An 11,300-nucleotide genomic window follows, 5' to 3' on the forward strand; every position below is an offset into this window, starting at 1 on the left:
ACACACCACACATTATGCCAGTTCATCATATTAAATGACAAATAGGAGTGGCTCACAAATGTGGCAGATCCATGAATGCATTTACGTCAGAGGTCAAAAAACTCGTCTGGTTTTATGGATCAGTGTTGCTGCCGCAAAGCTGTGACTGCAAAACTCTCACTTCTAAATGCAGAAACGCATACTGCACATTGTCTTATTGTTCACATTGAGTAAAAATATCTTTTTGCAACAGAAATCTTGTTACATTCCTCTGAAAAAATACATTTTAGACAGTCCCCGCAGCTACTGTAGCACACATTCCTTTTTTTTTAAAGAGGACTGCACATTTGAACTGTTCACACTGGTTCTTTGTCGAGTCTTTTTCTTGTGCGTGATAGATAAAAGAAGAGAGATGCTCATTGCAATTTCGCAGTGTCATCCCAAAAATATGGCTGCATGCTTTTAGGCTGCAATTTAGTCGGATTTTGAAAACAAGGGATCGCGTCACGGAAGGGATGTGATCAATGAGAATAATTCATCGACGACAGCCTGCTCCATCCTTTTGAAATGGGATTTAATGAGCCTTCTTGTTGAAGGGGCAGCTGCACACAAGTGGCTGCGATGGTCCTTCACTGTATGTGTTAGTCATCTCACTGCAAAGCCCCGACATTCACAAAACGAATGAATAGCACGGATTCATGCACGATATGCCTTTTTTTTCACGATTGCAAATGAAGACGGAAAATGTGACTGCATGTTTACCTCAAAAACTGGTTTGGTGTTCCTTCTTCCTGCTATTGTGGTAGTGTATACAAATTTCGTTTTTAATCATCTCATCTCTTCAATAAATGGAGCATCTCAAGGGCAACTAACTATTTTGGCAGAAGCTGTCAAGGCATCAATTTGTGTCTTTACGTGATCAGTTTTTTTTTCAGTTCCTCCATAGTCTGGGCCAACATAAGTATATTGTTCCTCCAAGGCTGATTAATATAAACGGAATTTCCCAAGCGAGATGACTCTGCTCTATCTCCAAAATGTCCTCCAAAACATTGGGATGAATTGAGATCATATTTCTGGGTCATTTGAGAGTTTCAAATTTCAAAATTGCAGTTCAGCACTGACGGCATTGCTGGAGAAAATTCCCATTCATACACGGATCTAATGAAATTTGCAAGAGCGGAACATAACCATTCCCTTCAGTTTATTATTGGCACAAATGCAATGAAGCACAACAACAAGGTGATTAATCAAATATTGTTTATGTGCACCTAACCTCACCAGACACAATCTAAGATGTGCATTCCTGAACATTCAGATGGAATTGTAGTCCCGCTACCTACTATGGAAGGTGTTCAATTCGTTTCCTCAACTCTTGGACCCTTGGAAACAAGATGACAATGTATCCTGGCAGAATATAATTTATGAAAAACAGCTCTGGTCTGACTGCATCAATCAAAACTGAGCGGTGGTATCTTTGTCAAAGAAGATTTTTGGATACAGCTCTTGTATTTTTGCCCTTTACAAATAATTAGTACCTTGGATACAAGCTAAAGTAGTGTCCAACGAGTTGAACCGTGTGAAACTAAGCAATTATTGATTAGTAAGAAAGTGTGCTTAAAACTGCAACCGAAAGTGCTCATTAAAAAAAAAAAATCTTACTCAAAGTTAAAAAGGCAATACTGATTGAAATGTTGAAGATTGGTTGAAAATGTGTAAGGCTGGACATCCATGAAAGTGAATCGTAAAAGTGTTTTTGTTGGCTAACGAATAGCTTTTCGACAAAGCAAACATAGAACGTTAACATAAGAACTTAACTCGCCTCTAGCAAACGTGAGCTTAAAAGCACTGTACATTTGCTCTCCAGGATATAGAATACTGTCGAATGAGAGCCGTCCCAAGTTTACAAAAAGGTCGCTACTGTAAAAATAACCTAATTCAAGCACTACATTGAATAATGTTGATTAGGAGAGGCAACCTGTCACACGGTTACATTACAGCACACACACGAGCAGACAAGATGAAGGCCAAAGCACACCGCCGAGTGGCATCAATCATATTGACGCGTTGTCGGGCAGAGATACGTCGGCTTTGTGTTCCACTTTCACCAAGCCCATTCTCTTCTTCAGCAATTTGTCCTCATTGTTCAACTTGGTCCGGATAGCCGTCTTGATCTGGCTTCTGTCCACGCCAAACTTGACCGCCACATGCTCTGAAGGGAGTGACGAGACGATAATGAAGACAGATCGAAAGGTGATGATGTCATCCGGTGAATCCCGCATCTCGACACGGACACACCCTTGTGTTCCTTCACCGAGTTCTTATCCAGTAAGGGCAACAGTGGTTAAAAAGTGGCTGTGGGAAGGAGGCTAGTCTGCAATCCTGACTGCTTGAGCAATGGACCAATTGTGAGAACCTAAGGCATTGCATCTACTACTCACCACAGACTGATGCTCCAACACATGAGACCCCCCGTTTGTTTCTTCAGGCGCATACTCAGATGTTGTCAGGAGTGAGTTCGAGCATGTACACAATAACCATTTGCCGGTCAAATTTGAAATTATTATCGAGTTTAACACCCGAGTTCGAGACTGTTGGTTTTAGATGAGGCGCCAGGGGGCCCCAAGTCAGCAGGGTGGAATGCACACGGGCCATTGGGACCAAACGACATGACTTTCTTTTCACTGAAATTAAAGAAATTCTGTGCTAGCCAGGCCTTGACTTCTTCCAGAAAGGACAAGTAGCCTAATTGAGAAAGCACATTTTTTTCTTAGCGGGACATCGATCTGACAGTCATCCGCAGAGCAGTGGAAGGAAAAAAAGTTTTCTCTTCAGATGGAACTTAAGAGCAGTATATACAATGAAAACAGCAGAGGCCCCAGATGTGAACCCTGTAGAAGACCATCAACAGTGGGGCAGAGCAACCAGGGCTTACACACAAATTTCAATATGCCAAATAGGATCTAATCCACTGAAGAGCACTACCGCTTATGCCCAACTGATACTGCAAACAAGAATCAATAAAATACAGAACAAAATCTGGCGCAAGCCTCACTCGTGGCAACACTGGCGTGAAAGCTTAATTATTCATTCCATGACATTCGTTCTCAATCAATAACCTACCGATGATACTCCTGAGGATCTCAGGTGGGAGCTGGGGCTTGGGGCATTCGTCCCCACTCATAGCGTTCCTGCGGCCCTGCAGCGAGTGTGTGGCCAGGGTCTCTCTGTCAAAAAGCATCATGAGCAGCGCTCCGGTGTATTTCTTGAAGTCTGCAATTTCGCCCACATGCTCGTAAAGACTCCTCGGAACCCGGAGGTTTTCGGCGAGGTACATGTAGTTGTTGCTGTCCTGAGGGTGACAAAAAATGAACGCGTGACGACACACTAGAGAGTTGGTCCGACGACACTGACAAATGAGTGCCGACCTCTGGCTTGTCGCCTACTGCTACGATGTCAGCCTCGTGCTCCGACAGGAAGGAGATGCCATCTTCTTGAGAGTTGTGTGTGGCCATCATCGGGTCGCCGCCTTGGAGGATGTGGTCCAGTGTGGCTCGGAGGTCGTGAGCCGTGTGTCGCATCTCCACCATTAGGGTGTTCATCTCTGCGCCAAGCGTCACAAAATACTATTATGTGTTAGCATGTCCACAACCTAGGCTAACGGCTTTAATTATAATACTGTAATAAATTCCCTGGGGGGAGAACATAGTCCCAATTTACAGATTTTTTGGGGGGGGGGTGAAACGAATTGTCAGAAATTCACTGAAAAACTCACCTATTTGCTTACTAACATGCGTGTGCGGCAACATGCTAACATTGCTAATCCGTCCCGGGGCGCTTGTCTTGCGCCTGTCATGGGCAGCATTTTTCACAGCCCCGTTTGTTCAGCGGAGAAATCGGTGCTGTTGAACGGTCTGCGGCTGGATGGATGTAAGGCTTGAGGAGCCGACGATGAGAAGAAAGGAGCGTTAGAGCGGAGCGCCGATGCGGATTTGGAACTGGGCGTCGCGGCTTGGAGTTTGAAGCGGATTACGTGGGACAGGAGAAGTAAACTAATCTGTTTTCGTCAATGGACGCGACAGCTTCGTGTTTTCTTTCAAAACTTAGCTTGTAGTAGACGTGTGCACATTTTTAGCATGACGTCTCTGATCCACTGGTGAAAGGACACTTTGATCCTCTCCTCTTTCATCTATAACTGCGTTGTGTTATTTTGACTTCAAAATGGCGCCGCGAGAGTGGCTGCCTTTCCAGCAGCTCCTATATTGTGTTGTTCTACTTCTTCCTTTCATAACTTTGCTGCTGTGAATTGGGAATTTCTCCCTTGCGAGACTAATAAAGATTTTCTTATCTTATCTTAATGTGACTTCCTCTCCATTGACTCAAAATGAATTGTTACCGGTTTGATGATGTATTTTTTCAGAAGATAAAAGAGGCGATTAAGTTACCTGAGGACCTGATGGGAACAGTCACGTCGGTGGTCGCAGCCATCCACATACAGCCGTCTGAGCTTCAAACATTATATTTATATCCCTCCACGTGAAGTGGAGAGCTTTTCAATTGATCCTTTTTAACTATAGTAGTCTCCACTGTGAGAGCCTGCCTGTCTCCTCATGAGCCTCTATGAGCCACAGTGCTCATGAGCAAATGATTGTGCATCCTTTGGTCATGACTTTTGTCCCTACAGTCTCTGATTGGCTCGTTTCAGTCACGCTGTGATGAATTACGAAATAATAAACAAAAATTCAGTTAGCGCATAAGAAGGGTCCCGAGAGGGATGATTTTCCCAAAATAATATTCTCCTCTTAGATCATATATACAGTTTATGCACTTGTGATGTAGCTCAAGCTTTGGACCTTAAAGTCAAGTCAAATGTTCTGAGATGGTGTGGATTCATCAGATTAATTATTGTTTCTCAAATGCAAGATAAATCAGAAAAACATGTCTAGACGATCAGGGCACATAAAACATTTTGGAAAAAAAAACATTAGAGTTGACTTGCGCTTCAATTATTTTTTTTCTCCTTGTATTCCTTTTACTGTTATAGTTTAGGTAGTTTTTAAACCATTATTTGTATACCTTTGCTTAAGTCAAAAGCTGGAGTTGATGGTTACAACTTAGACTAAAGTATTACAAAATCACAATATGCATACTTGTACTTGAGTAATGAATATTGTTGACACCTCTGCATGTGTGATTGACAAAGTTTTTTTTTTTTTAAATCACTACAAACTCTACACTTGCTTTCAATAACTTGTGTTTTTTTCACGCCTGGGCTCAAGTATAGGAAGGAAGGAATATTCCGTCTTAACTATGAAGTTAAGCTCCACATTATCCTCTTCAACACGATAATGGCATGGAAACAGGAGTTCAGAACGTTCAGAGATGCTCCCCATCTTTTTAACTTTTTCTTCTTTACGCCCACCTTTCATATCCCTCAGCTCTCTCTCAGCCAGAATTCGACACCTGCGTTCATATTTGAGTTGGGCCTGCAGCTGTTCTATCTTCATCAGCAGGCTGATTGTGTCTGTTCGGATGCCTGGACTCTCGACGTCTTCAATCCCCTCAAATTCCTGCTGTCGGGTGGGAGGAAATCACGCCTATAGTGGGGGAAAGTGCACGATACGCGTGTGTGCGGCGTTCAAGACAAACGTATCCTACCTCGGTGTTGAGAAAAGGAGAGTAAGTGGACTCGGCCAACTCCTCCATTGGACCAGCCTCCAGTGGGACCGTGTTGATCTTTAGCATCTTTCCCGGCGTCGGGGATGGAATCGCCCCCGCCTCTCTCTTAGGTGGCATAAGGTTTCAAGGGAAATCTAGAGAGGGAAGACACGTTTTGTAAAGTTCGCCCTAGGGAACGGCGTCTAACTTTCCCCCACAGGGGGAGACGAAAATGGAAAGTTAGTTGACGCCGCGTCCTCAGCTCGACCCCTCCGCTGCCCATTTAGCTCATCGTGATAAACACTATCTGTGTGTATCAGGAGCAAATAAATTTGCGTTTTAAGGACACAGTGGTGGAAATGAATCTCACCTGGTCCCTCAGCTTGTATCGAGGAATTAAAGTGCAACGACACCCACTGAGGACAAAGGCAGTGCAATATATGCAAATGCGAATACTGCGTAGTAGAGGAAGTAGCAGTACTATTGCAGTACTCCAGTACATGGAGCCCGGTGTGATACTGCCCACTGTTTCATGAGCAGCTTGGAAGATTTTTGGCTCAACTCACTAAGGAAACTAATTCAACTTGTTTTGAATATATGTGGTATGAATGTGTCAGGAGTAACGGTGTTGTATGATTTTTTAAAATTTTATATGTGGAACACACCCTGCGACTCATTTTTCTCCGAGGGACCTATTTTTCCTGAGGACTGTTTCCTGTTCTTCCGAAATCTTTTGAGACCAATAAGATAACAGATCCTGATAATAAAGGCGGGATGTAGTAGGCATCGGCCAATGAGCACCAATATCATTCCGATGTAATTCAAGTGAGGTTGACCTGCATGTTACCCATGTGGGTCCAATGTTGACTGAATCTTCGTAAAGTTGGGATCTTTTCTTTTTTTCCACGACAACGTAGTTATTGTTGACACGTTGCGCGATGTCGTCGTCTTTCTTTATCAAGGGGTCCAAAAAACCTCAAATAGCGAAAATTGGGAAAAAGACAATGATATCGAAGCGGAAAGTAAGTGTGACTAGCTGGGACACGCTTGCCACTGCTAATCGCCAAATTTAGCCCTGCATGTCGAAATGTACACTTTTCATTGCATGTCACGATTAATCTATTTAAAATACATCTTTTTTGACACAGGGTGACGGCGACACGGCTGGGAAAGTTAAAGGCAAGAAACAGAACTCAAAGTACAACGAAGAGATTTCCAGCGACTCTGAGACGGAGAGGTAGACAACTCGGATAAACTTGTTATGATACATGTTTGGAAATACTAACAACTAATATATATACTGTACGTGTCTTATTTTTGCTGCACAGTCCGGTTGTTGCCAAGAAAAGACCGGCCAAAGAGGAGCATGACTACGATGAGACTCCACAGGAGAAGAAACTCAGATTAGCTAAACTTTATCTCAACCAGTTAAAGGAACAAGGTTAGGTTCTTGTAATGTCATTTATTCTTTAGTCGACATTGTCTTACACTTACTCCTCCTATCTTCATTAGAAGAAGAAAAGGTAGAAGATGAATCGTTTGAGACTGATTTGATTGCGGGAAGACTTCAAGAAGAAGTGGTGAGACTGACTGCTATGAGTATGGACACACTCATTTTGTGGGAAGAACGTGCATGTATTTGGGATGCAACCTTCTGTGTCATTTATTTTATTTATTTATTTTTTTACAGCTTGAACAGAAAGGAAAGCTACAGCGACTTATTGCCAAAGATGTAAGAAATAACAAAGTTAAACACTTGGTGCACTTGGTGACTGTATGTCTATTAAATATTTTGTCTTTTAGCTATTACCACCCGACACTTCTGAAATTCGTCTGTTACGAGGACACAAGCTCCCAATCACTTGCTTGGTCATCAGCCCCGATGATAAGTGCATATTCTCATCTGCAAAAGACTGCTCCATAATTAAATGTAAGATACCCTCAGTGTATGTTCAGCATTGTGGATGTAAAGAAAATGTTATAAATGTCCACTTCTATATTTCTTCAGGGCATATCGAGAGTGGGAAAAAGTTGCGAGTCATACCTGGTGGAAGGAAGGGTACGGAGGATCGCCATGTTGGACACACGGCTCAAGTACTGTGCATGTCCATATCATCCGACGGAAAATATTTGGTGAGGACCAACACATTTGCAGTACAAACAAAGTCACATACAAATTGAGTAACAAAATGCCCTTTTGAAGGCCACCGGAGACATGAACAAGCTGATCATGATTTGGGAAGCTGAAACCTGCAAGCATCTCTACAAATTCACAGGACACAAAGGCGCCGTGTCGGTAGGTAGTCACTGTGGGCAATTCATTGATTAGTTTTGGGGGTATTTTCAGGGTGATTGTTATTATTATTATAATACAGTGTGTGTGTGTGTATATATATATATATATATATATATATATATTTTAAGCAGCAGCTGAGATTGAGCTTTTTAAGGCCATGTTGCTGATCTGCTGTTGAAACAAGCTTCCAACTCAGCACATGGAGAAGCGCTTATGAGTGAACGTGCTTGTTTGCAGGGTCTTTCGTTCAGGAGGGGAACTCACGATCTGTATAGCGCCTCACACGATCGCTCCATCAAAGTGTGGAATGTGGATGAAAATGCCTACGTGGAGACACTGTGGGTGACTTCACTCTAACACTCATGTGAGAGTATGGATGTCCCGATCATGTTTTTTGGGGGGGCGGGGGGGTTGCTGGATCAACTGAAAATGACATGATCAACACCAATTTCCGATCACTTGATCGGGACGTCCCTATGTGACACCTTAAGTAGACCAGCCCTGCTGTACACCAAGGAACTGTCCAAAAAAATCACCTTTTGCAATAATAATGTACTTCTTGATTTTGATTGTCACAGTCATAGTGAAATTCTCTTCTGTGGGATCAATATTTCTACCTTATGTTTAGTGGGGTGACGTAGTTGTAAAAGAAATGGCTTTCTTTCTAATAATATGCATTTACCTACCACGATGACTTCGCACAGCTTCGGCCATCAAGACGCCATCACGGCACTGGACAGCCTGAGCCGAGAACGCTGCGTGACGGCTGGCGGTCGTGACCGCAGCGTGCGGGTGTGGAAAATCGCAGAGGAGTCGCAACTCGTCTTCCACGGCCACGAGTGGGTGTTTGCATATATCTATCACTTGATGGCACCAGTGTTGCACTGTTGAAGTTTCTAAAATGAATAAAAACACAGACATCGACTTTTAAGTTTTCACAACAGTTTTTTTTTTTGTTTGGTTTTTGCAGGGGTTCGATAGATTGCATCCAGCTCATCAACGAGGAGCACATGATCACAGGAGCTGACGACGGGTACGTCCTGTCATCGGCTTTTGACAGTCGCCATTGTTGTCAGCATGTCAACTTGATCACGTCTGGCTCCGTTTCTGGGCCGCCCCCCTCCTCAGCTCAGTGTGTCTTTGGAGTGTCAATAAGAAGAAGCCCCTCAGTACGGTGAAGGAGGCTCACGGTTGCCATGGCGACGCCGGGCTAGAGCAGCCTCACTGGGTCGCCGCGGTGGCCGCACTTCAGAACACCGACGTCGTAGCCTCAGGTGCCTCTGGCTGTGAACGTCTTTCCACACACACACTCACAGACCTACATGACCCATCTGAAAATATGCAAATGTATTCTGCTCAGTGTGATACACACACATTTCCATTTGGTTGAGTGTGCTCGACAACAGCAAACACTGCCCCGTTGATCCAGGGTGACAGCAGGTTCTTTTTGACAGGTTCCAGCAACTCTCAGGTGCATGTGTGGAAGTGTGGTCCGAATTATCGAGGGCTTGAGCCTCTCTTCAGTATTCCAGTGGTAAAAGCATCTTGAAACACACTGACCGTCACGCAACATCGTGAGCCTTCATGTCTTCTTATTGTGCATCCCCGTTTTTCCCTCCCTCAGGTCGGTTTTGTCAACAGTTTGAAGTTTTCACACTCTGGTCACTTCTTGGTGGCGGGTGTCGGCCAGGAGCACAGGTAAGATTTGCAGAAATGCTGTTGTTTCCATGGCAACTGCTCTGACCTCTTTTTCCGCACCAGTTGTTGTACTCGGTCCACTAGATGGGAGTGTTCTACTTTTCTTTTAAGCGAAAGGTCATATGACCTGTTCCCTGTTCAAAATCACCTGCTTGTCACTAGCATTAAAGCATAAAGCATTAATATCACAGAAATTAGCTAATGGTAGTTTTTCACCCCTAACCCAAAATGTGATCCTACCCCATTTCATTGTTATTTGAAACTCATCATGCATCATGACTGCATGGGTCAACGGTACTTTAAAAAATATATATTTAGACAGTATGTCGCTGATGACTGCTTACCTTAAGTTGAGCATTTACTCTGCCTAATGTTGAGCAGGTAGCCGTTGGCATATACGGGTAATCAGTTGTGAATTTTCACACCTACCAGTAGTAGTAGTATTTGTTAATCTGCGAGCATTTACTGGAGGGGCAAGTGCCCATTGAACCTTACACGAAGAAAATATGGTGTAAGTTCCACCTCTGCAGCTCTCCCTCCAGGGACTATTGAACATTGTGGTGTCAGAGGTCACTTAAAGTGGACCAGAGAGAGGGCATCTCTTTGGGATACTGTCTATCACAAAACCCCTTCCTCATTCTGGACCCACAAAGTTGGAAGCACAAACTCTCTTGATGAAATAAAGAATTAAGAATCAGGAGGAAAAGATCATTTTGAATAAATGGTTTATCCCAGTACTTTTGTCGTTAAAGTGCATTAGTTGTTGTCCGTGCATCAATTGGAAAATAGGGATTTACATTTGTGAGCCTCGGTGTTAACATTTCATCTTTCTCTGTGCAGATTGGGTCGATGGTGGAGACAAAAAGAGGCTCGCAACGGCATCTGTATCATTCCCCTGAAAAGGAAACCTCCCAATCAAGATGAAGCCCCGACAGCAGAATAATGGACTTTTTTCTGTTGTAGATTAAAGGTGTTCCAAACCTTTTGCCACAATGTTGCTGTTTATTTAAAAAACATATTTTGAGAATGATATTTGTTTGGTAACACCATTGACAGCGAAAAAATTTACAGGGTGATGTGAGAACAAATGGGTGGATCACAACACTCACCTCCAAAAGTATTGAAACAGTGAGGCTCATTCCTTTGTTTGCCGTACCCCGAAAACCTTAAATTTCGACACCAGAACATGACTATGAGATGGAAATTACTATTTGTATCTTTCTCAGTTATTTAGTGTTGGAAAATTGGTTATTTGTAACATTTTTTGGGGTAATCTAAACTTGGAAAATTCATGTTTGGAATGTTTTTCCTGAATGGATGCTAATGTTTGCTAATGCTAATCTATACTTAAGTTTGTACTGTTAATCCCTTTAAAAAGGAGCCGCAAGGAGCTGACGAGCAGTTAAGTCTGAAAGTGGATCTGAAATGATTAATGTCCAGTGTATTGAAAAACTTGAATCAGGTGCCCAAATGGATTTATTTAGCTCAGGTCTTTCTCTAGGTCAGGTGTCACCAACATTTTTGAGGGTGAGAGCAACTTCATGTGTACCGATTGTGTGAAGGGCTACCAAATTGATACACGTCTGAAATAACATATTTGTCCAAAATACCTTCAATAATATGAGGATGGGTTATTTTTAATACTTGATGATTTAAATTGTCAGACTTTGAT

The 11,300-nt window shown here is 43.0% G+C and overlaps 2 protein-coding genes across 4 annotated transcripts; one reads left to right on the forward strand and one right to left on the reverse strand.

Moving 5' to 3' along the window:
• Positions 1–1,158: 1,158 nt before the first annotated feature.
• On the reverse strand, positions 1,159–6,304 carry LOC127607306 (uncharacterized). 2 transcript variants are annotated; one of them, XM_052075504.1, is made up of 6 exons: positions 6,005–6,304; positions 5,635–5,789; positions 5,399–5,546; positions 3,405–3,580; positions 3,100–3,328; positions 1,159–2,188 (listed from the first exon to the last, which is right to left on the reverse strand). In XM_052075504.1, the coding sequence occupies exons 2-6, from the start codon at positions 5,770–5,772 to the stop codon at positions 2,031–2,033; spliced, it is 849 nt and encodes a 282-aa protein (XP_051931464.1). In that variant the 5' UTR covers positions 5,773–5,789; positions 6,005–6,304; the 3' UTR covers positions 1,159–2,030. The 2 variants fall into 2 exon arrangements, with proteins under 2 accessions (XP_051931464.1, XP_051931463.1); XM_052075503.1 differs by having other exon boundaries at positions 5,399–5,549; positions 6,005–6,302.
• Positions 6,305–6,436: 132 nt separating this feature from the next.
• On the forward strand, positions 6,437–10,621 carry rrp9 (ribosomal RNA processing 9, U3 small nucleolar RNA binding protein). 2 transcript variants are annotated; one of them, XM_052075484.1, is made up of 15 exons: positions 6,437–6,656; positions 6,783–6,871; positions 6,963–7,075; positions 7,147–7,214; positions 7,325–7,366; positions 7,438–7,564; positions 7,643–7,767; positions 7,838–7,930; positions 8,168–8,268; positions 8,635–8,769; positions 8,901–8,963; positions 9,059–9,216; positions 9,385–9,464; positions 9,555–9,628; positions 10,469–10,621. In XM_052075484.1, the coding sequence occupies exons 1-15, from the start codon at positions 6,573–6,575 to the stop codon at positions 10,569–10,571; spliced, it is 1,455 nt and encodes a 484-aa protein (XP_051931444.1). In that variant the 5' UTR covers positions 6,437–6,572; the 3' UTR covers positions 10,572–10,621. The 2 variants fall into 2 exon arrangements, with proteins under 2 accessions (XP_051931444.1, XP_051931445.1); XM_052075485.1 differs by having other exon boundaries at positions 6,438–6,656; positions 9,059–9,204.
• The last annotated feature ends 679 nt before the right edge of the window (positions 10,622–11,300 follow it).

This window comes from Hippocampus zosterae, chromosome 9, assembly GCF_025434085.1.
Source record: "Hippocampus zosterae strain Florida chromosome 9, ASM2543408v3, whole genome shotgun sequence".
Classification (NCBI taxonomy): Eukaryota; Metazoa; Chordata; class Actinopteri; order Syngnathiformes; family Syngnathidae; genus Hippocampus; species Hippocampus zosterae.